This window comes from Salvelinus namaycush, chromosome 27, assembly GCF_016432855.1.
Source record: "Salvelinus namaycush isolate Seneca chromosome 27, SaNama_1.0, whole genome shotgun sequence".
In the NCBI taxonomy this organism is placed as follows: Eukaryota; Metazoa; Chordata; class Actinopteri; order Salmoniformes; family Salmonidae; genus Salvelinus; species Salvelinus namaycush.
The window spans coordinates 10,586,225-10,612,069 of record NC_052333.1 but is presented as its reverse complement, the minus strand read 5'-3'; the positions used below and the strand labels follow the sequence as shown (position 1 = coordinate 10,612,069).

Sequence of the window (25,845 nt, the reverse complement as noted above, 5' to 3'; positions counted from 1 at the left end):
TTCCTCACAGTTATCATCTCTCTATATAGTTCCTCACAGTTATCCTCTCTCTTTATCGTTCCTCACAGTTATCCTCTCTCTCTATAGTTCCTCACAGTTATCCTCTCTCTATAGTTCCTCACAGTTATCCTCTCTCTTTATCGTTCCTCACAGTTATCCTCACTCTCTATAGTTCCTCACAGTTATCCTCTCTCTATATAGTTCCTCACAGTTATCCTCTCTCTCTATCGTTCCTCACAGTTATCATCTCTCTATATAGTTCCTCACAGTTATCATCTCTCTATTAGTTTCCCCCCCTCACAGTTTATCCTCTCTCTCTATCGTCCTCACAGTTATCCTCTCTCTCTATAGTTCCTCACAGTTATCCTCTCTCTTTATCGTTCCTCACTTTATCTCTTCTCCTCTATAGGTCCCTCACCAGTTATCCTCTCTCTATAGTTCCTCACAGTTATCCTCTCTCTTTATCGTTCCTCACAGTTATCCTCACTCTCTATAGTTCCTCACAGTTATCCTCTCTCTCTATAGTTCCTCACAGTTATCCTCTCTCTTTATCGTTCCTCACAGTTATCCTCTCTCTCTATCGTTCCCCACAGTTATCCTCTCTCTCTATCGTTCCCCACAGGTATCCTCTCTCTATATAGTTCCTCACAGTTATCCTCTCTCTCTATCGTTCCTCACAGTTATCCTCTTTCTCTATAGTTCCCCACAGTTATCCTCTCTCTCTATAGTTCCCCACAGTTTTTTTCTCTCTCTCTATGGTTCCCCACAGTTATCCTCTCTCTCTATGGTTACCCCACAGTATCCTCTCTCCTCTATCGTTCCCGCACGTTTACCTTCTCTCTCTATAGTTTCCTCACAGTTATCCTCTCTCTCTATGGTTCCCCACAGGTATGACTATCTCTCTATAAGTTCCTCACAGTATTCCTCTCTCTCTATAGTTCCTCACAGTTATCCTCTCTCCCTATCATTCCCCACAGTTATCCTCTCTCTCTATAGTTCCCCACAGTTTTTTTCTCTCTCTCTATAGTTCCTCACAGTTATCCTCTCTCTTTATCGTTCCTCACAGTTATCCTCTCTCTCTATCGTTCCCCACAGTTATCCTCTCTCTCTATCGTTCCCCACAGTTATCCTCTCTCTCTATAGTTCCCCACAGTAATCCCTCTCTCTCTATGGGTTCCCACAGTTTATCAACGCTCTCTAGTAGTTTCCCCAATTATCATCTCTCTCTCTATATTTTCTCAAATTTCCTCTCTCTCTATCGTTCCCCACAGTTATCCTCTCTCTCTATCGTTCCCCACAGTTATCCTCTCTCTATCGTTCCCCACAGTTATCCCCTGTCTCTAAAGTTCCCCACAGTTATCCTCTCTCTCTCTATAGTTCATCACAGTTATCCTCTCTCTCTATCGTTCCCCACAGTTATCCTCTCTCTATCATTCCCCACAGTTATTCTCTCTCTCTATAGTTCCTCACAGTTATCCTCTCTCTCTCTATAGTTCCTCACAGTTATCCTCTCTCTCTATCGTTCCCACACAGTTAATCCTCTCTCTCTATCGTTCCCCACAGTTCTCCTCTCTCTATCGTTCCCAACAGTTATCCTTTTTCTCTATCCTTCCCACAGTTTATCATCTCTCTCTATTAGTTTTCCCCACCGTTTATCCTCTCTCTCTATAGTTCCCTAACACAGTTTCTCCTCCTCTCTCTATATTCCCCACATTTATCTCTCTCTATATAGTTCCCCACAGTTTATCCTCTCCTCTATAGTCCCCACAGTTATCCTCTCTCTATATAGGTTCCCCACAGTTATCTCTCTCCTCTATAGTTCCCTCCCCCAGTTATCCTCTCTCTCTAGAGTTCCCACAGTTATCCTCTCTCTATATAGTTTCCGCCACAGTTATCCTCTCTCTATATAGTTTCCCCACAGTTATCCTCCTCTCTATAATTCCCCGTTATCCTCTCTCTCTATAGTTCCCACAGTTATCCTCTCGCTATATAGTTCCCCACGTTATCCTCTCTCTCTATAGTCCCCTACAGTTATCCTCTCTCTCTATAGTCCCCACAGTTTCCTCTCTCTCTATAGTCCCCAACAGTTAGTCCTCTCTCTATATAGTTCCCCACAGTATCCTCTCTCTCTATCGTTCCCAGAGTTTATCCTCTCTCTCTATCGTTCCCCAGTTAACCTCTCTCTATATCGTTCTCACCGTTATCCTCTCTCTATCAATTCCCCACAGTTATCCTCTCCTCTAATAGTTTCCTCACAGTTTATCCTCTCTCTCTATCGTTCCCCAAGTTATCCTCTCTCTCTATCGTTCCCCACAGTTATCCTCTCTCTATCGTTCCCCCCAGTTATCCTCTCTCTCTATAATTCACCACGTTATCCTCTCTCTCTAATCGTCCCCATTATCCTCTCTCTATAATCTGTTTCCCACAGTTATCCTCTCTCTATCGTTCCCCACAGTTTATCACTCTCTCTCTATAGTTCCTACAAGTTATCCTCTCTCTCTATCGTTCCTCCAGTTTATCCTCTCTCTCTATCGTTCCCCACAGTTTATCCTTTCTCTATCATTCCCACAGTTATCCTCTCTCTCTATAGTTTCCCCACAGTTAGCCTCTCTCTCTATCGTTCCCGTCACAGTTATCTCTCTCTCCTCTATCGTTCCCACACAGTTATCCTCTCTCTCTATAGTTCCCCACAGTTTTTTTTCTTCTCTCTCTATCGTTTCCCCCCAGTTATCCCTCTCTCTCTATGTTCACCCACAGTTATCCTCTCTCTCTATAGATTTCCCACATTTATCCCTCTCTCTATAGTTTCCCCACAGTTATCATCTCTCTCGTTTATAGTTCCCCATCAGTTATCCCCGCTCTTCTATAGTTCCCCACAGTTATCATCTCTCTCTGCTATACCCTTCCTCCACAGTTATCCCGTCTCTATTCCCCAGTTACCCGCTCATTTCACGTTATCCCTCTCCTCATCGTCATGTTCCTCTCTATCATCAGTAAAATCCCGTTCTCAATACCTCTCTCTTCATCCACGTTACCTTCCCTGTTCTCACAGTATCCTCTTCGCTCTCTATAGTTTCCTCACAGTTATCCTCTCCTCTCTAGTCGTTTCCCCAGTTATCCTCTCTCTCTATCGTTCCCCACAGTTATCCTCTCTCTATCGTTCCCCACAGTTAATCCTCGCTCTCTATAGTTCCTCACTAGTTTATCCTCTTCCTCTATCATCCCACAGTTATCATCTCTCTCTATGTTTCCCACAGTTATCCTCGAAAAAATCTTATAGTTCCCCACAGTTGCCTCTCTCTCTATAGTTCCCCAACAGTTATCCCTCTCTCTCTATCGTTTCCCCACAGTTATCCTCCCCCCCCCTCTCGTCTATGTTCCTCACAGTTATCTCTCTCTCTCTATATTTTCCTCACATTTTCCTCTCTCATCTATAGTTCCTCACAGTTATCCTCCTCTCTCTATAGTTCCCCACAGTTTTTTTCTCTCTCTCTATTTTCAATTATCCTCTTCATATCAGTTATCCCTCTCTCTATAGTTCCTCACGTTATCCTCTCTCTTATAGTTTTCCCCACAGTTATCCCTCTCTCTATATAGTTTCCCCACAGTTATCCTCTCCCTCTATAGTCCCCACAGTTATTTCTATTCCCACTATCCTCTTTATATATTCCCCACAGTTTATCCTCTCTCTTATATCCATTATCCTTCTCTCAGTTCCCCACAGTTATCCTCTCTCTATATAGTTCCCCACAGTTACCTCTCTCTATATAGTTCCCCACGTTATCCTCTCTCTTATAGTTTCCCCAGTATCCTCTCTCTCTATAGTTCCCATCCCCTTCAGGTCCACAGTTTTCCTCTTCTCTATATAGTTTCCCCACAGTTATCCTCTCTCTCTATAGTCCCCACAGTTTCCGCTCTCTCTATCGTTCCCCAGAGTTATCCTCTCTCTTATCTTATCGTTCCCCAGTTATACCTCCTCTCATATCGTTCCTCACGTTATCCTCTCTCATATCGTTCCCCACAGTTATCCTCTCTCTCTATAGTTTCCTCACAGGTTATCCTCTCTTCTCTATCTGTTTTCCTAAGTGACTTCCCCCCCCCCCCCCCCCAGTTAATCCCATCTCTCTCTATCGTTCCCCACGTTACTCCTCTTCTATATATAGTTCTCCACGGAGTTTCCTCTCCTATTAGTTCCCACAGTTATCCGTCTCTCTCTATAAGTCCCCACAGTTATCCTCTCTCTATATAGTTCCCCACAGTTATCCTCTCTCTCTAATAGTTCCCCAGTTATCCTCTCTCTCTATAGTTCCCCACGTTAGTCCTCTCTCTATATAGTTGCCCCACAGTTATCCTCTCTCTATATAGTTCCCCACAGTTATCCTCTCTCTCTACTAGTTCCCAGTTATCCTCGTCTCTCGTATAGTTCCCTAGCCGTTATTCATCTCTCTATAATAGTTCCCCACAGTTTCCTCTCTCTCTATGTCCCCACAGTTATCCTCTCTCTCTATAGTCCCCAAAAGTTATCCTCTCTCTCTATAGTCCCCCAATTATCCTCTCTCTATATAGTTCCCCACAGTTATCCCTCTCTCTATCGTTCCCCAGAGTTATCCTCTCTCGTCTATCGTGTCCCACGTTTAACCTCTCTGCTATATCGTTTCCCACAGTGTTATCCCTCTCTATCATTCCCCACAGTTATCCTCTCTCTCTATAAGTTCCTCACAGTTATCCCTCTCTCTCTATCGTTCCCCAGTTATCCTCTCTCTCGCAATCTTCCCCCAGTTATCCTCGCGTCTATCGTTCCCCACAGTTTATCCTCTCTCTCTATAATTCACCACAGTTATCCTCTCTCTCTATCGTTCCCAGTTATCCTCTTCTATATCGTTCCCCACAGTTATCCGTCTCTCTATGTCTTCCCCACATTATCCTCTCGCACTCTATAGTTCCTCACAGTTATCCTCTCTCTCTACTCTATCGTTCCTCCCCACGTTAACCTCTCCTCTCTACGTTTCCCCACAGTTATCCTTTCTCTACATTCCCCACAGTTCCTCTCTCTCTAGAGTTCCCCACAGTTATCCGTCTAACAGTCAATTCGTATGTTTCCCAAACACAGTTATCCTCCCTCTCTATATCCCCGCTTCATCTCCTACTTATTTCCCCGCTTATCCCCTCTCCTCCTCTCATTCCAGTTTTCACCTCCCTCATCTATCGTTCCTCCCCTTTTCCTCTCTCTCTTCGTTTCGACCGTCGTTCTCCTCCTTCACAGTTTCTCTATAGTTCCTCAATTACTCTTCGTCCATGTCCAGTTTCCTCTCTCACGTCCAAGTTATCCTCTCTCTCTATACGTTTCCCCACAGTTTCCTTATATCGTTCCCCGTCCTCTCTCTATAGTTCTCACAGTTTAGCCTCTCTCCTCTATCTTCTCCCCACAGTTATCTCTCTCTCTACGTTTCCCACAGTTATCCTCTCTCTCTATAGTTCCCCACAGTTATCCTCTCTCGTCTATAGTTCCCCACGTTTATCCTCTCCTCTCTATAGTCCCCACAGTTTCCTTTCTCTATACGATTCCCCCAGTTATCCTCTCTCTCTATCATTCCCCAGTTATCCTCTCTCTTATCGTTCCTCTACAGTTAATCCTCCTCTCTCTATCGTTCCCACAGTATCCTCTCTCTCTATAGTTCCTCACAGTTTCGCTCTCTCTCTATCGTTCCCCAGTTTATCCTCTTCTCTCTATCCCAGTTTCTTCCTCATAGTTTCCCCACAGTTATCCCCTCTCTCTATTAGTTTCCCCACAGTTATCCCTCTCTCTATAAGTTCCCACAGTTTATCCTCTCTCCCCTCTATAGTTCCCCACATTTATCCTGCTGCTCTCTAATATTCCCCCACAGTTTAATCCTCTCTCTTATAGTTCCCCAAGTTATCCTCTCTCTCTATGTTCCACCCCAGTAGTCCTCTCTCTTTACGTTCCCCCACAGTTTTACCTCTCTCTATATCGTTCCCTCACAGTTCTCCTCTCTCTTATATCATTCCCCGAAGTTATGCCTCTCTCTCTATAGTTCCTCACAGTTAGATCTCCTCCTCTACTAATTCGTTCCCCACATTATCCTCTCTCTCATGTTCCCCACAGTTATCCTCTCTCTATCGTCCCGCACAGTTATCCTCTCTCTCTATACCACCACAGTTATCCTCTTCTCTATAACGTTCCCCATTATCCTCTCTCTCTATCGTTCCCAGCAGTTATCCCTCTCTCTTATCGTTCCCTCACAGTTAACCTCTCTCTTATGAGTCCTCACAGTTATCCTCTCTCTCTATGCCCCATTATCCTCTCTCTCTATCGTCCCACAGTTAATCCTCTCTCTCGGTCATCAGTTTCCTGCTCTCATAGTTTCTCACGTATCCTCTTTCTTATCGTTCCCCACAGATTATCGCTCGTCTCTCATAGTCTTTCCCCAGTTATCCTCTCTCTTAGTATTCCAGTTACCTCCTCATAGTTTCCCACGTTATCCTCTCTCTTATCGTTCCCCACCGTTTTATCCTCTCTCTTCTATAGTTGCTCTCCAGTTATCCCTCTCTCTCTAATCGTTCCCCAGTTATCCCTCTCTCTCTATCGTTCCCCACCAGTTATCCTTTCTCTATCATTCCCCACAAGTTATCCCTCTCTCTATAGTTCCCCACAGTTATCCTCTTTCTCTCTATCGTTTCCCCACAGTTTATCCTCTCTACTCTATCGTTTCCCCACAGTTATCCTCTCTCTCTCATATCAGTTTTTCCTCTCTATCGTTTCCACGTTTATCTCTCTCTATCTTCCCTTACCTCGTATGTTCACCCACAGTTATCCTCTCTCTCTATAGTTCCCAACAGTTATCCCCTCTCTCTATAGTTTCCCACAGTTATCCTCTCTCTCTATGTTCCCCACAGTTATCCTCTCTCTATGTTCCCACAGTTTACCTCTCTCTCTAATAGTTCCCACAGTTATCCTCTCTATATATCCCCACAGTTATCCTCTCCTCTCTATAGTCCACATGTTATCCTCTCTCTATAGTTTCACAAGTTTACCCTCTCTTATAGTTTCCCCCACGTTATCCTCCTATCTTATCGTTCCCCACAGTTATCCTCTCTCTATGTTCCCCACACATTTATCCTCTCTCTCTATGAGTTCCCCGTTTATCTAGCCTCTCTCTCTATAGTTCCCACAGTTATCACTCTCTCTATATGTTCCCCACGTTATCCTCTCTCTCTAAAGTCCCAATTTCCTCGTCTCTCATGTTCCCCAGTTATCCTCTCTCTCTATAGTTCCCCAGTTATCCTCTCTCTATATGTTCCTCACAGTTATCCTCTCTCTATGTTCCCCACAGTTTCCTCTCTCTCTATAGTTTTTGTTCCTCACAGTTATCCTCTCTCTCTATCGTTCCCAGTTTATCCTCTCTCTCTATCGTTCCCCACAGTTATCCTCTCTCATATAGTTCCCCACAGTTAATCCTCTCTCTATATAGTTCCCCATTCAGTTATCCTCTCTCTCTATAGTTCCCACAGTTATCCTCTCTCTATATAGTTCCCCACAGTTTATCTCTCTCTCTATAGTTCCCCAGTTATCCCTCTCTCTATAGTTCCCCACAGTTCTATCCGCTCTCTGTATATAGTTCCCCACAGTTTATCCTCTCTCTCATATGTCCCCACAGTTGCCTCTCTCTCTATTTCCAGTTATCCTCTCTCTCTATACGTTCCCACGTTATCCTCTCTCTATATAGTTCTCCCCACAGTTATCCTCTCTCTATAGTTCCCCCAGTTTCCTCTCTCTTAGTTCCCAGTTTCCTCTTCTCTATAGTTCCCCACAGTTATCCTCTCTCTATATAGTTCCCCACAGTTATCCTCTCTCTCTATAGTTTCCCCACAGTTATCCTCTCTCTCTATAGTTCCCCAAAGTTATCCTCTCTCTCTATAGTCCCCCAGTTATCCTCTCTCTATTATTCCCCACAGTTATCCTCTCTCTCTATGTTCCCCAGGTTATCCTCTCTCTCTATGTTCCCCAGTTATCCTCTCTCTATATGTTCCCACAGTTATCCTCTCTCTATATTCCCCACAGTTATCCTCTCTCTCTATAGTTCCTCAACAGTTATCCTCTCTCTATAGTTCCCCATTTCCTCTCTCCTAGCTTCCCCACAGTTATCCTCTCTCTCTAGGTTCCCCACAGTTATCTCTCTTCTCTATAGTCCCACAGTTTATCCTCTCCTATCTATACGTTCCCAGTTATCCTCTCTCTATAATCGTTCCCCACAGTTACCTCTCTCTCTATCGTCCCCACAGTTATCTCTCTCTCTATAGTTCCCACAGTTATCCTCTCTCTCTATCTTTCCCCAGTTATCCTCTCTCTCTATCGTCCCCCACAGTTTCCTTTCTCTTATTCATTCCCACATTTATCCTCTCTCTCTATAGTCTCCCCACAGTTATCCTCTCGTCTCTCTAACGTTCCTCACAGTTATCCTCTCTCTCTACGTTCCCACAGTTATCCTCTCTCTCTATAGTTCCCCAAGTTTTATCTCACTCTCTCTATCGTTCCCACAGTTATCCTCTCTCTTATAGTTTCCCACACGTTAATCCTCTCTCTCTATAGTTCTCCCACAGTTATCCTCTCTCTCTATAGTCCCCACGTTATCATCTCTCTCTCTATAGTTTCCCCACAGTTATCCCTCTCTCTATAGTTCCCCACAGTTCATCTCTTCTCTCTATACCTACAGTTATCCTCTCTCTACTAAATCGTTCCCACATTCTCTTCTTATTACAGTTATCCTCTCTCTCTATAGGTCCCACAGTTATCCTCTCTCTTATAGTTTTCCTCACAGTTACCTCTTCTCTATGTTCCCTCCAGTTATCCTCTCTCTCTATGTTCCCCACAGTTATTCCTCTCTCTATATCGTTCCCCAAGTTATCCTCTCTCTCTATAGTCCCACAGTTATCCTCTTCTCTATAGTTCCCCAAGTTATCTCTCTCTCTATAGTTCCCCACAGTTAATCCTTCTCTCTATAGTCCCCACAGTTATCCTCTCTCTCTATAGTTCCCCACGTTATCCTCTCTCTCTCTATCGTTCCCCACAGTTATCCTCTCTCTCATAATCCCACAGTTACCTCTCTCTCTATATTCCTCACAGTTGATCCTCTCTCTCTATAGTTCCCACAGTTATCCTCTCTCTCATATTCCCCAAGTTTTTTTATTCCCTCTCTATATGTTCCCTCACAGTTATCCTCTCTCTCCTATCGTTCCCCACAGTTATCCTCTCTCTCTATAGTTCCTCACAGTTATCCTCTCTCTCTATCATTTCCCACAGTTATCCTCTCTCTCTATCGTTCCCACAGTTATCCTCTCTCTATCTCCCCACAGTTATCCTCTCTCTCTATAGTTCCCCACAGTTATCCTCTCTCTATTATATTCCCACAGTTATCCTCTCTCTCTATAGTCCCACAGTTATCCTCTCTCTTATAGTTCCCCACAGTTATCCTCTCTCTATATAGTTCCCACGTTATCCCTCTCTCTATATAGTTCACCTCACAGTTTATCCTCTCTCTATATAGTTTCCCCACAGTTATCCTCTCTCTCTATAGTTCCCCACAGTTATCTCTCTCTCTATAGTTCCCACAGTTATCCTCTCTCTCATAATAGGCCCCACAGTTATCCTCTTCTCTCTATAGTCCCCACAGTTTCCTCTCTCTCTTATCGTTCCCCAAGTTATCCTCTCTCTCTATCATTCCCCAAGTTATCCTCTCTCTATATCGTTCCTCACAGTTATCCCTCTCTATCGTTCCCCACTTATCCTCTCTCTCTATAGTTCCTCACAGTTATCCTCTCTCTCTATCTTTCCCAGTTATCCTCTCTCTCTATCGTTCCCCAAGTTTCCTCTCTCTATATAGTTCCCCACAGTTATCCTCTCTCTATATATTCCCCACAGTTATCCTCTCTCTCTATGTCCCCACATTTATCCTCTCTCTATATATTTTCCCCACAGTTATCCTCTCTCTTCTATAGTTCCCCAGTTATCCTCTCTCTCTATAGTTCCCCAAAGTTATCCTCTCTCTATATAGTTCTCCCCACAGTATCCTCTCTCTTATAGTTCCCCACAGTTATCACTCTCTCTCTATAGTTCCCCCAGTTATCCTCTCTCTCTATAGTTCCCCACAGTTAATCTCTCTCTATATAGTTCCCACAGTTATCCTCTCTCTCTTATGTCCCCACAGTTATCCTCTCTCTCTATATCCCCACAGTTTATCCTCTCTCTCTATCAGTCCACACAGTTATCCTCTCTCTATATAGTCCCCCAAGTTATCCTCTCTCTCTATCGTTCCCCAAGTTATCCTCTCTCTCTATCGTTCCCCAGTTAACTCTCTCTATATCGTTCCTCACAGTTATCCTCTCTCTATCATTCCCCCAGTTATCACTCTCTCCTCTATAGTTCCCACTTATACTCTCTCTCTATCGTTCCCAGTTATCCTCTCTCTCTTATCGTTCCCACAGTTATCCTCTCTCTACTATCGTTCCCCACAGTTATCCTCTCTCTCTAACTAGTCCCTCACAGTTATCCTCTCTCTCATAGTCGTTCCCCAGTTATCCTCTCTCTCTATCGTTCCCCACAGTTATCCTCTCTCTCTATCGATTCCCCACAGTTATTCACTCTCTCTGGATCTATCCCATAGTTTCCCACAGTTATCCTCTCTCTGCTAATCGTTCCCCACAGTTATCCTCTCTCTCTATTCCGTTTTTGTTCCCACACAGTTATCCTCTCTCTCATAGTTCCCCACAGTTTTTCTCTCTCTCTATCGTTCCCCACAGTTCTCCTCTCTTATGTCCCCACAGTTATCCTCTCTCTCTATTTATTCCCCACAGTTATCCTCTCTCTGTCCCCTATAGTTCCTCACAGTTATCCTCTCTCTTATCGTTCCCCACAGTATCCGCTCTCTATCAGTTCCCCACAGTTATCCTCTCTCTCTATAGTTCCCCACAGTTATCCTCTCTCTATATGTTCCCCACGTTATCCTCTCTCTCTATAGTTCCCCACAGTTATCCTCTCTCTCCGTATGTTCCCCCAGATTATCAAACTCTCTCTCATCATTCCCCAGTTATCCTCTCTCTATTCGTTCCCACAGTTATCCTCTCTCTATCGTTCCCACAGTTATCCTCTCTCTCTATAGTTCCTCACAGTTATTCCTCTCTCTCTATCGTTCCCACCCAGTTTTATCCTCTCTCTCTATCGTTCCCCACAGTTATCCTCTCTCATATAGTTCCCCCAGTTATCCTCTCCTCTATTATATCCCCACAGTTATCCTCTCTCTCTATATCTCACCCAAGTTATCCTCTCTCTATATAGTTTCCCTCACAGTTATCCTCTCTCTCTATAGTTCCCCAGTTATCCTCTCTCTCTATAGTTCCCCACAGTTATCTCTCTCTCTATAGTCCCCACATTTCTCCTCCTCTAAGTTCCCCAGATTTATCCTCTCTCTCTATCATTCCCCAGTTATCCTCTCTCTATACGTTCCACAGTTATCCTCCTCTACGTTCCCCACAGTTATCCTCTCTCTCTATAGTTCCTCCCAGTTATCCTCTCTCTCTATCGTTCCCCAGTTTATCCTCTCTCTCTATCGTTCCCCCAGTTATCCTCTCTCTATATATTCCCCACAGTTTATCCTCTCTCTCATATAGTTCCCCACAGTTATCCATCTCTATCTATAGTTCCCCACAGTTAATCCTCTCTCTATATAGTTCCCCACAGTTATCCTCTCTCTATATAGTGTCCCCACAGTTTATCCTCTCTCTCTATAAGTATCTCCAGCATTATCCTCTCCTCTATAGTTCCCCACAGTTATCCTCTCTCTATATAGTTCCCCACAGTTATCCTCTCTCTCTATAGTCCCCACATTTCCTCGCTCTTATCGTTCCCCAGAGTTTATCCTCTATCTCTATCATTCCCAGTTATCCTCTCTCTAGCTCCCACAGTATCCTCTCTCCATCGTTCCCACAGTTATCCTCTCTCTCTATAGTTCCTCACAGTTATCCTCATCTCTCTATGTTCCCCAGTTTCCTCTCTCTACGTTCCCACAGTTATCCTCTCTCTATATCAGTTCCCCCAGTTATCCTCTCTCTATATAGTTCCCACACAGTTATCCTCTCTCTATCGTTCCCCACAGTTATCCTCTCTCTATAGTTCCCACAGTTATCCTCTCTCTCTATAGTTCCCACAGTTATCCTCTCTCTCTATAGTTCCCCACAGTTATCCTCTCTCTATAAGTTTCCCCACAGTTATCCTCTCTCTATATAGTTCCCACAGTTATCCTCTCTCTCTATAGTTCCCAGTATCTCTCTCTCTATGTCCACAGTTATCCTCTCTCTATATAGTTCCCCACAGTTATCCTCTCTCTATATAGTTCCCCACAGTTTTATCCTCTCTCTCTATAGGTCCCCACAGTTACCTCTTCTCTCTATAGTTCCCCCACAGTTATGCCCCTCCTCATATAGTTCCCCACAGTTATCCTCTCCTCTATCGTTCCCAAGTTATCCTCTCTCTCTAATCGTTCCCCAGTTATCCTCTCTCTATAATCGTTCCTCACAGTTATCCTCTCTCTATCGTTCCCACAGTTATCCTCTCTCTCTATAGTTCCTCACAGTTATCCTCTCTCTCTATCGTTCCCCAGTTTATCCTCTCTCTCTATCGTTCCCCACAGTTATCCTCTCTCTATCCGTCCCCACATTTATCTCTCTCTCTATAGATTCACCACAGTTTATCCTCTCTCTCTATCGTCCCACAGTTATCCTCTCTCTATATCTTCCCACAGTTATCCTCTCTCTACTATCGTTTCCCCACAGTTATCCTCTCTCTCTATAGTTCTCACAGTTATCCTCTCTCTCTATCGGTTCCCCAGTTATCCTCTCTCTCCTATCCGTTCCTCTCCAGTTCCTTATCCCTTTCTCTATCTCATTCCCACAGTTATCCTCTCTCTCTATAGTTCCCCACATTATTCCTCCTCCCACGTTCCCCCACAGTTACCTCTCTCTCTATCGTTCCCACAGTTATCCTCTCCTCTCTCTATAGTTTTCCCCACAGTTTTTTCTCTCTTCTCTATCGTTCCCCACAGTTTCCTCTCTCTCTATTGGTTCCTCCTCCATCAGTTATACCTCTCTCTCTATAGTTCCCCACAGTTATCCCCTCTCTCTATCAGTTCCCCAGTTATCCTCTCTCTATCGTTCCCCACAGTTCTATTCCTCTCTCTATCGTTCCCTCACAGTTATCCTCTCTCTCTATAGTTCCCCACAGTTATCCTCTCTCTATATAGTTTCCCCAAGTTATCCTCTCTCTCTATAGTCCCACAGTTCCTCTCTCATCTATCGTTCCCCAGAGTTATCCGTCTCTCTCTATCATTCCCCAGTTATCCTCTCTCTATATCTTCCTCACAGTTATCCTCTCTCTATCGTTCCCCACATTTATCCTCTCTCTCTATAGTTCCCTCACAGTTATCCTCTCTCTCTATCTTCCCCCAGTTTCCTCTCTCTCTATCGTTCCCACCAGTTATCCTCTCTCTATATAGTTCCCCACAGTTATCCTCTCTCTAATAGTTTCCACCACAGTTATCCTCTCTCTCTATAGTCCCCACGTATCCTCCGTACTCTATATGTTCCCCACAGTTATCCTCTCTCTCTATAGTTCCCAGTTATCCTCTCTCTCTATAGTCCCCACAGTTATCCTCTCTCTATATCGATGTTCCCCACATTATCCTCTCTCTATATAGTTCCCCACAGTTATCCTCTCTCTCTATAGTTCCCCGAGTTATCCTCTCTCTATAGTTCCCCAAAGTTATCATCTCTCTATATAGTTCCCCACAGTTATCCTCTCTCCTCTATAGTTCCCACAGTTATCCTCTCTCTCTATGTCCCACAGTTATCCTTCTCTCTAAGGTCCCCCACAGTACCTCTCTCTATAGTTCCCACAGTTATCCTCTCTCTCTATCGTTCCCAGAACAGAGTTATCCTCTCTCTCTATCGTTCCCCACAGTTACCTTTCTCTATATCGTTCCCACAGTTATCCTCTCTCCTATTTTCCCCACAGTTATCCTCCTCTCTCTATATTTCCTCGACAGTTATCCTCTCTCTCTATCGTTCCCCGTTATCCTCTGCTCTCTATCGTCCCCACAGTTATCCTCTCTCTCTAGCTTCCCCAGTTATTCCTCTTCTCTATATCGTTTCCCCACAGTTATCCTCTCTCTATCGTTCCTCACAGTTTATCCTCTCTCTCTATCGTTCCCCACAGTTATCCTCTCTCTCTATCGTTCCCCACAGTTATCCTCTCTCTATCGTTCCCCACAGTTATCCTTTTTCTCTATCATTCCCCACAGTTATCATCTCTCTCTATAGTTTCCCACAGTTATCCTCTCTCTCTATAGTTCCCCACAGTTATCCTCTCTCTCTATAGTTCCCCACAGTTATCCTCTCTCTCTATCGTTCCCCACAGTTATCCTCTCTCTCTATAGTTCCTCACAGTTATCCTCTCTCTCTATAGTTCCTCACAGTTATCCTCTCTCTCTATAGTTCCTCACAGTTATCCTCTCTCTCTATAGTTCCCCACAGTTTTTTTCTCTCTCTCTATAGTTCCTCACAGTTATCCTCTCTCTCTATAGTTCCTCACAGTTATCCTCTCTCTCTATAGTTCCCCACAGTTATCCTCTCTCTATATAGTTCCCCACAGTTATCCTCTCTCTCTATAGTCCCCACAGTTATCCTCTCTCTATATAGTTCCCCACAGTTATCCTCTCTCTATATAGTTCCCCACAGTTATCCTCTCTCTATATAGTTCCCCACAGTTATCCTCTCTCTATATAGTTCCCCACAGTTATCCTCTCTCTCTATAGTTCCCCAGTTATCCTCTCTCTCTATAGTTCCCCACAGTTATCCTCTCTCTATATAGTTCCCCACAGTTATCCTCTCTCTCTATAGTCCCCACAGTTTCCTCTCTCTATCGTTCCCCAGAGTTATCCTCTCTCACTATCGTTCCCCAGTTATCCTCTCTCTATATCGTTCCTCACAGTTATCCTCTCTCTATCGTTCCCCACAGTTATCCTCTCTCTCTATAGTTCCTCACAGTTATCCTCTCTCTCTATCGTTCCCCAGTTATCCTCTCTCTCTATCGTTCCCCACAGTTATCCTCTCTATATATAGTTCTCCACAGTTATCCTCTCTCTATATAGTTCCCCACAGTTATCCTCTCTCTCTATAGTCCCCACAGTTATCCTCTCTCTATATAGTTCCCCACAGTTATCCTCTCTCTCTATAGTTCCCCAGTTATCCTCTCTCTCTATAGTTCCCCACAGTTATCCTCTCTCTATATAGTTCCCCACAGTTATCCTCTCTCTATATAGTTCCCCACAGTTATCCTCTCTCTCTATAGTTCCCCAGTTATCCTCTCTCTCTATAGTTCCCCACAGTTATCATCTCTCTATATAGTTCCCCACAGTTATCCTCTCTCTCTATAGTCCCCACAGTTATCCTCTCTCTCTATAGTCCCCACAGTTATCCTCTCTCTCTATAGTCCCCACAGTTATCCTCTCTCTATATAGTTCCCCACAGTTATCCTCTCTCTCTATCGTTCCCCAGAGTTATCCTCTCTCTCTATCGTTCCCCAGTTAACCTCTCTCTATATCGTTCCTCACAGTTATCCTCTCTCTATCATTCCCCACAGTTATCCTCTCTCTCTATAGTTCCTCACAGTTATCCTCTCTCTCTATCGTTCCCCAGTTATCCTCTCTCTCTATCGTTCCCCACAGTTATCCTCTCTCTATCGTTCCCCACAGTTATCCTCTCTCTCTATAATTCACCACAGTTATCCTCTCTCTCTATCGTTCCCCAGTTATCCTCTCTCTATATCGTTCCCCACAGTTATCCTCTCTCTATCGTTCCCCACAGTTATCCTCTCTCTCTATAGTTCCTCACAGTTATCCTCTCTCTCTATCGTTCCCCAGTTATCCTCTCTCTCTATCGTTCCCCACAGTTATCCTTTCTCTATCATTCCCCACAGTTATCCTCTCTCTCTATAGTTCCCCACAGTTATCCTCTCTCTCTATAGTTCCCCACAGTTATCCCCTCTCTCTATAGTTCCCCACAGTTATCATCTCTCTCTCTATAGTTCCCCACAGTTATCCCCTCTCTCTATAGTTCCCCACAGTTATCATCTCTCTCTCTATAGTTCCTCACAGTTATCCTCTCTCTCTATCGTTCCCCACAGTTATCCTCTCTCTCTATCGTTCCCCACAGTTATCCTCTCTCTCTATAGTTCCTCACAGTTATCCTCTCGCTCTCTATAGTTCCTCACAGTTATCCTCTCTCTCTATCGTTCCCCAGTTATCCTCTCTCTCTATCGTTCCCCACAGTTATCCTCTCTATATCGTTCCCCACAGTTATCCTCTCTCTCTATAGTTCCTCACAGTTATCCTCTTTCTCTATCATTCCCCACAGTTATCATCTCTCTCTATAGTTTCCCACAGTTATCCTCTCTCTCTATAGTTCCCCACAGTTATCCTCTCTCTCTATAGTTCCCCACAGTTATCCTCTCTCTCTATCGTTCCCCACAGTTATCCTTTCTCTAACATTCCCCACAGTTATCCTCTCTCTCTATAGTTCCCCACAGTTATCCTCTCTCTCTATCGTTCCCCACAGTTATCCTCTCTCTCTATCGTTACCCACAGTTATCCTCTCTCTCTATAGTTCCCCACAGTTTTTTTCTCTCTCTCTATCGTTCCCCACATTTATCCTCTCTCTCTATGGTTCCCCACAGTTATCCTCTCTCTCTATAGTTCCCCACAGTTATCCCCTCTCTCTATAGTTCCCCACAGTTATCCCCTCTCTCTATAGTTCCCCACAGTTATCATCTCTCTCTCTATCATTCCCCACAGTTATCCTCTCTCTCTATAGTCCCCACAGTTATCCTCTCTCTATATAGTTCCCCACAGTTATCCTCTCTCTCTATCGTTCCCCAGAGTTATCCTCTCTCTCTATCGTTCCCCAGTTAACCTCTCTCTATATCGTTCCTCACAGTTATCCTCTCTCTATCATTCCCCACAGTTATCCTCTCTCTCTATAGTTCCTCACAGTTATCCTCTCTCTCTATCGTTCCCCAGTTATCCTCTCTCTCTATCGTTCCCCACAGTTATCCTCTCTCTATCGTTCCCCACAGTTATCCTCTCTCTCTATAATTCACCACAGTTATCCTCTCTCTCTATCGTTCCCCAGTTATCCTCTCTCTATATCGTTCCCCACAGTTATCCTCTCTCTATCGTTCCCCACAGTTATCCTCTCTCTCTATAGTTCCTCACAGTTATCCTCTCTCTCTATCGTTCCCCAGTTATCCTCTCTCTCTATCGTTCCCCACAGTTATCCTCTCTCTATCGTTCCCCACAGTTATCCTGTCTCTCTATAGTTCCTCACAGTTATCCTCTTTCTCTATCATTCCCCACAGTTATCATCTCTCTCTATAGTTTCCCACAGTTATCCTCTCTCTCTATAGTTCCCCACAGTTATCCTCTCTCTCTATAGTTCCCCACAGTTATCCTCTCTCTCTATCGTTCCCCACAGTTATCCTCTCTCTCTATAGTTCCTCACAGTTATCCTCTCTCTCTATCGTTCCCCAGTTATCCTCTCTCTCTATCGTTCCCCACAGTTATCCTTTCTCTATCATTCCCCACAGTTATCCTCTCTCTCTATAGTTCCCCACAGTTATCCTCTCTCTCTATCGTTCCCCACAGTTATCCTCTCTCTCTATCGTTCCCCACAGTTATCCTCTCTCTCTATAGTTCCCCACAGTTTTTTTCTCTCTCTCTATCGTTCCCCACAGTTATCCTCTCTCTCTATGGTTCCCCACAGTTATCCTCTCTCTCTATAGTTCCCCACAGTTATCCCCTCTCTCTATAGTTCCCCACAGTTATCATCTCTCTCTCTATAGTTCCCCACAGTTATCCCCTCTCTCTATAGTTCCCCACAGTTATCATCTCTCTCTCTATAGTTCCTCACAGTTATCCTCTCTCTCTATCGTTCCCCACAGTTATCCTCTCTCTCTATCGTTCCCCACAGTTATCCTCTCTCTCTATAGTTCCTCACAGTTATCCTCTCGCTCTCTATAGTTCCTCACAGTTATCCTCTCTCTCTATCGTTCCCCAGTTATCCTCTCTCTCTATCGTTCCCCACAGTTATCCTCTCTCTATCGTTCCCCACAGTTATCCTCTCTCTCTATAGTTCCTCACAGTTATCCTCTTTCTCTATCATTCCCCACAGTTATCATCTCTCTCTATAGTTCCTCACAGTTATCCTCTCTCTCTATAGTTCCTCACAGTTATCCTCTCTCTCTATAGTTCCTCACAGTTATCCTCTCTCTCTATAGTTCCCCACAGTTTTTTTTCTCTCTCTCTATAGTTCCTCACAGTTATCCTCTCTCCCTATAGTTCCCCACAGTTATCCTCTCTCTCTATAGTTCCTCACAGTTATCCTCTCTCTCTATAGTTCCTCACAGTTATCCTCTCTCTCTATCGTTCCCCACAGTTATCCTCTCTCTATCGTTCCCCACAGTTATCCTCTCTCTCTATAGTTCCCCACAGTTATCCTCTCTCTATATAGTTCCCCACAGTTATCCTCTCTCTCTATAGTCCCCACAGTTATCCTCTCTCTATATAGTTCCCCACAGTTATCCTCTCTCTATATAGTTCCCCACAGTTATCCTCTCTCTATATAGTTCCCCACAGTTATCCTCTCTCTATATAGTTCCCCACAGTTATCCTCTCTCTCTATAGTTCCCCAGTTATCCTCTCTCTCTATAGTTCCCCACAGTTATCCTCTCTCTATATAGTTCCCCACAGTTATCCTCTCTCTCTATAGTCCCCACAGTTTCCTCTCTCTCTATCGTTCCCCAGAGTTATCCTCTCTCTCTATCATTCCCCAGTTATCCTCTCTCTATATCGTTCCTCACAGTTATCCTCTCTCTATCGTTCCCCACAGTTATCCTCTCTCTCTATAGTTCCTCACAGTTATCCTCTCTCTCTATCGTTCCCCAGTTATCCTCTCTCTCTATCGTTCCCCACAGTTATCCTTTCTCTATCGTTCCCCACAGTTATCCTCTCTCTCTATAGTTCCCCACAGTTATCCTCTCTCTCTCTAGTCCCCACAGTTATCCTCTCTCTCTATAGTTCCCCAGTTATCCTCTCTATCTATAGTTCCCCACAGTTATCCTCTCTCTATATAGTTCCCCACAGTTATCCTCTCTCTCTATAGTCCCCACAGTTATCCTCTCTCTATATAGTTCCCCACAGTTATCCTCTCTCTATATAGTTCCCCACAGTTATCCTCTCTCTCTATAGTCCCCACAGTTATCCTCTCTCTATATAGTTCCCCACAGTTATCCTCTCTCTCTATAGTCCCCACAGTTATCCTCTCTCTCTATCGTTCCCCAGAGTTATCCTCTCTCTCTATCGTTCCCCAGTTATCCTCTCTCTATATCGTTCCTCACAGTTATCCTCTCTCTATCGTTCCCCACAGTTATCCTCTCTCTCTATAGATCCTCACAGTTATCCTCTCTCTCTATCGTTCCCCAGTTATCCTCTCTCTCTATCGTTCCCCACAGTTATCCTTTTTCTATCGTTCCCCACAGTTATCCTCTCTCTCTATAGTTCACCACAGTTATCCTCTCTCTCTATCATTCCCCAGTTATCCTCTCTCTATATCGTTCCCCACAGTTATCCTCTCTCTATCGTTCCCCACAGTTATCCTCTCTCTCTATAGTTCCTCACAGTTATCCTCTCTCTCTATCGTTCCCCAGTTATCCTCTCTCTATATCGTTCCCCACAGTTATCCTCTCTCTCTATCGTTCCCCAGTTATCCTCTCTCTCTATCGTTCCCCACAGTTATCCTCTCTCTATATAGTTCCCCACAGTTATCCTCTCTCTCTATAGTTCCCCAGTTATCCTCTCTCTCTATAGTTCCCCACAGTTATCCTCTCTCTATATAGTTCCCCACAGTTATCCTCTCTCTCTATAGTCCCCACAGTTTCCTCTCTCTCTATCGTTCCCCAGAGTTATCCTCTCTCTCTATCATTCCCCAGTTATCCTCTCTCTATATCGTTCCTCACAGTTATCCTCTCTCTATCGTTCCCCACAGTTATCCTCTCTCTCTATAGTTCCTTACAGTTATCCTCTCTCTCTATCATTCCCCAGTTATCCTCTCTCTCTATCGTTCCCCACAGTTATCCTTTCTCTATCGTTCCCCACAGTTATCCTCTCTCTCTCTAGTCCCCACAGTTATCCTCTCTCTCTATAGTTCCCCAGTTATCCTCTCTATCTATAGTTCCCCACAGTTATCCTCTCTCTATATAGTTCCACACAGTTACCCTCTCTCTCTATAGTCCCCACAGTTATCCTCTCTCTATATAGTTCCCCACAGTTATCCTCTCTCTATATAGTTCCACACAGTTATCCTCTCTCTCTATAGTTCCCCAGTTATCCTCTCTCTCTATAGTTCCCCACAGTTATCCTCTCTCTATATAGTTCCCCACAGTTATCCTCTCTCTCTATAGTCCCCACAGTTATCCTCTCTCTATATAGTTCCCCACAGTTATCCTCTCTCTCTATAGTCCCCACAGTTATCCTCTCTCTCTATCGTTCCCCAGAGTTATCCTCTCTCTCTATCGTTCCCCAGTTATCCTCTCTCTATATCGTTCCTCACAGTTATCCTCTCTCTATCGTTCCCCAGAGTTATCCTCTCTCTCTATCGTTCCCCAGTTATCCTCTCTCTCTATCGTTCCCCACAGTTATCCTTTTTCTATCGTTCCCCACAGTTATCCTCTCTCTCTATAGTTCACCACAGTTATCCTCTCTCTCTATCATTCCCCAGTTATCCTCTCTCTATATCGTTCCCCACAGTTATCCTCTCTCTATCGTTCCCCACAGTTATCCTCTCTCTCTATAGTTCCTCACAGTTATCCTCTCTCTCTATCGTTCCCCAGTTATCCTCTCTCTCTATCGTTCCCCACAGTTATCCTCTCTCTCTATCGTTCCCCAGTTATCCTCTCTCTCTATCGTTCCCCACAGTTATCCTTTCTCTATCATTCCCCACAGTTATCCTCTCTCTCTATAGTTCCCCACAGTTATCCTCTCTCTCTATAGTTCCCCACAGTTATCCTCTCTCTCTATCGTTCCCCAGTTATCCTCTCTCTCTATCGTTCCCCACAGTTATCCTCTCTCTCTATATCGTTCCCCACAGTTATCCTCTGTCTCTATCGTTCGCTACAGTTATCCTCTCTCCCTATCGTTCCCCACAGTCATCCCCTCTCGCTATCTGTCTCCACTGGTGTCCTCTCTTTCGTTCCTCACAGTCATCCTCTCTATCTATCGTTCTCCACTGTCAACCTCTCTCTCTATCGCTCCCCAGTGTCTTCCTCTCTCTCTCTCTGTTCAATCAAATCAGAAAACACCTTAAGGATCCACTGTGCAGTAGTAAACTATGCACTGGTGTGGCACTATGCAGAGTGATTAGAATAGTAATAGTTGCATAGAAAATATCTAATCTAAGTCAGGGGATTTCATAATCTGGTTTTGAAACTGTGTTCAGAAATGGTGCAATAGCCGATCATCAAACTGATGATGTTGAAGAGAACACACAGGAAGCAGGCATGAGAAACACATAGAAATACATATATGGTCAGCATAGACCAGGAAGTAAATGACTAGGCATAGGCTACAGACTAAAATCTGGGTTTATAATTGTAATTAAATTTGCCATGGTTAGCTGAGATAGATGCAGGTAGCCTATAGCCCCTGATAGGCCAACATCTCATTTCAGGATAATCTACAGTAGCCTAGACAAGATGTAGGCAAGATGTAAACTGACAGGTAGCCTATAGCCCCTGATAGACCAACATCTCATTTCAGGATAATCTACAGTAGCCTAGACAAGATGTAAACTGACAGGTAGCTTATAGCCCCTGATAGGCCAACATCTCATTTCAGGATAATCTACAGTAGCCTAGACAAGATGTAAACTGACAGGTAGCCTATAGCCCCTGATAGGCCAACATCTCATTTCAGGATAATCTACAGTAGCCTAGACAAGATGTAAACTGACAGGTAGCCTATAGCCCCTGATAGGCCAACATCTCATTTCAGGATAATCTACAGTAGCCTAGACAAGATGTAAACTGACAGGTAGCCTATAGGCCCTGATAGGCCAACATCTCATTTCAGGATAATCTACAGTAGCCTAGACAAGATGTAAACTGACAGGTAGCTTATAGCCCCTGATAGGCGAACATCTCATTTCAGGATAATCTACAGTAGCCTAGACAAGATGTAAACTGACAGGTAGCCTATAGCCCCTGATAGGCCAACATCTCATTTCAGGATAATCTACAGTAGCCTAGACAAGATGTAAACTGACAGGTAGCCTATAGCCCGTGATAGGCCAACATCTCATTTCAGGATAATCTACAGTAGCCTAGACAAGATGTAAACTGACAGGTAGCCTATAGCCCCTGATAGGCCAACATCTCATTTCAGGATAATCTACAGTAGCCTAGACAAGATGTAAACTGACAGGTAGCCTATAGCCCCTGATAGGCCAACATCTCATTTCAGGATAATCTACAGTAGCCTAGACAAGATGTAAACTGACAGGTAGCCTATAGCCCCTGATAGGCCAACATCTCATTTCAGGATAATCTACAGTAGTCTAGACAAGATGTAAACTGACAGGTAGCCTATAGCCCCTGATAGGCCAACATCTCATTTCAGGATAAAGTACAGTAGCCTAGACAAGATGTAAACTGACAGGTAGCCTATAGCCCCTGATAGGCCAACATCTCATTTCAGGATAATCTACAGTAGTCTAGACAAGATGTAAACTGACAGGTAGCCTATAGCCCCTGATAGGCCAACATCTAATTTCAGGATAATCTACAGTAGCCTAGACAAGATGTAAACTGACAGGTAGCCTATAGCCCCTGATAGGCCAACATCTCATTTCAGGATAATGTACAGTAGCCTAGACAAGATGTAAACTGACAGGTAGCCTATAGCCCCTGATAGGCCAACATCTCATTTCAGGATAATCTACAGTAGCCTAGACAAGATGTAGGCAAGATGTAAACTGAACGATTTAGCAGCTTGCTTAGTTCAAATTAACAGACTCATTTATTCAACATGAATAGCTTGGTGATTTCGAGGTAAGAAATGCTTGTGTTTCCCAATAGCCTGCTGGAATAGACTACTGAGGATGAGATCGTCATTTCATTCACTGAATGAAACAATCATACAGCCTTAAAGGGGAACCAATAGTATCGATTCATGTACAGTACTGACACTCTACTCTATTGGCCCTGGTCAAAAGTAGTTTACTATGTAGGAATTAAGGTGTATTTGGAATCCACACACCGACTAATTAAGCACCACTCATAACTAGCTGACAGTCAGGCAGGGACCTAATGATGAAAAGGAAATTGTATTCTGAGCACAGAGAGCGCTTCCCAGCTTCCCGCCCACAACAGCACACCTGAGGGCAGCCAGCTAGATCTCTCTGTTCTCTGTCTCAGTCTCACATTAAATCTCTAGCCAAGAGAGATCCACCCTCAGATTTTTGTGTGTGTGTGTGTGTGTGTGTGTGTGTCCATGTTTGTGTGTCTATTAAATCAGAGCTCTGTGTTATACTACACAGTACATCCCCTCTAATATGGCTCTCTATCATATTAACACCTAACCCATATTAACACCTAACCCATATTAACACCTAACCCATATTAACATCTAACCCTAACCCATATTAACACCTAACCCATATTAACATCTAACCCTAACCCATATTAACACCTAACCCATATTAACACCTAACCCATATTAACACCTAACCCATATAAACACCTAACCCATATAAACACCTAACCCATATTAACACCTGACCCATATTAACACCTAACCCATATAAACACCTAACCCATATAAACACCTAACCCATATTAACACCTGACCCATAGTGACACCTCCAACATGTTCCTGTGTGGTTGGAATCCACCAACACGCCATTTATATATTCCACTGTGTCAGGCAGCGTGGCAGATGTGTTGTTACCTACCCTTACTAGGTGTTAACTTGCCTAGTTAAATAACGTTTCAATAAAATAAATAACAAAGGCTCTAAAAGCTTGAATAATCTTGTTGGTAGGAATGTGAGTCAGATGGGGAGTATGAGGTAATACACTGGTAGCCTGTTGTGGAGCTCTGATCTGAGTACGACTATCTGGCCTAGCAGGTTTCACACAGTAGCATGCACGGACACACACGCACGCACGCACGCACGCACGCACGCACGCACACACGCACACGCACACGCACACACACACAGCTGTAGCTGCAGAGTGCGATAACATCCCAGAGCCGTTCCTTCAGTTTCAGGCCATGTCTCTCTCCTGGCTGTAATCCCAGACTCCTACTGCTAAATCTCTCTGGGCCATGGGGACTGGAGTGTGTGTGTCTGTGTGTGCACTTGTGTGTGTGTGTCTGTGTGTGTCAAATCAAATCAAATGATATTGGTCACATACACGTGCTTAGCAGATGTTATTGCAGGTGTAGCGAAATGCTTGTGTTTCTAGCTCCAACAGTGAAGTAACATCTAACAAGTAATATCTGACAATTTCAAAACATATACCTAATACACACAAATATAAGTAAAGGAATGGAATTAAGAATATATAAATATATGGATGAGCAATGTCAGAACGGCATTGTGTGCACATGTGTGTATGTCTGTGTGTAGGGATTGAGTTGGCACCTACTCAGGAAGCAGAAAGCTCTTACCTGTCATCTCTCTCAGCCGCCCCACCCTCAATGACAGTCTTGACAAAGATTCCCAGTTTCTCCAGACCGGCGTCAGCGCCCACTCCCATCCCTATGATGCTGATACCAAGGCCATCATCATCTGGCAGAGAGGAGACAGGAGTTATACAATGACAAGTGTCTGTGTGTGGGGGGGGGGGGGGGGGGCGCATGCCGTGTGTTTGTGTACTTGCATGCATATGTAACAGTATAGCTTCCGTCCCTCTTCTCACCCGCTCGAACCAGGGACACTCTGCACACATCGACAACAGCCACCCTCGAAGCATCGTTACCGATCGCGCCACAAAAGCGGCAGCCCTTGCAGAGCAAGGGGAACAACTACTTCAAGGTCTCAGAGCGAGTGACGTCACCGATTGAAACGCTATTAGCGCGCACCCTGCTAACTAGCTAGCCATTTCACATCGGTTACACTCACCCCCCTTTTGACCTCCTCCTTTTCCGCAGCAACCAGTGATCCAAGTCAACAGCATCAATGTAACAGTATAGCTTCCGTCCCCCTCCTCGCCCCTACCTGGGCTCGAACCAGGGACCCTCTGCACACATCGACAACAGCCACCCTCGAAGCATCGTTACCCATCGCGCCACAAAAGCCGTGGCCCTTGCAGAGCAAGGGGAACAACTACTTCAAGGTCTCAGAGCGAGTGACGTCACCGATTGAAACGCTAAAGGCGCGCACCCTGCTAACTAGCTAGCCATTTCAAATCGGTTACACATACCCCGTAGACACTAGCTAACCCTTACCGTAACCCTGCAGACACTAACTAACCCTAACCCTGCAGACACTAGCTAACCCTAACCCTGCAGACACTAGATAACCCTAACCCTGCAGACACTAGCTAACCCTAACCCTGCAGACACTAGCTAACCCTAACCCTGACCCTGCAGACACTAGCTAACCCTAACCCTAACCCTGCAGACACTAGCTAACCCTAACCCTGCAGATACTAGCTAACCCTAACCCT

The 25,845-nt window shown here is 44.4% G+C and overlaps 1 protein-coding gene across 1 annotated transcript in view; it reads right to left on the bottom strand.

The window, feature by feature from the left end:
- The window catches only part of ppp1r9a (protein phosphatase 1, regulatory subunit 9A), a 146,731-nt gene that overhangs the window by 63,384 nt on the left and 57,502 nt on the right, over positions 1-25,845 (bottom strand). Inside the window, exon 4 of the mRNA XM_038966459.1 lies at positions 24,845-24,965. Coding sequence (XP_038822387.1) covers positions 24,845-24,965 — 121 coding nt within the window. The remainder of the gene's footprint in view (positions 1-24,844; positions 24,966-25,845) is intronic.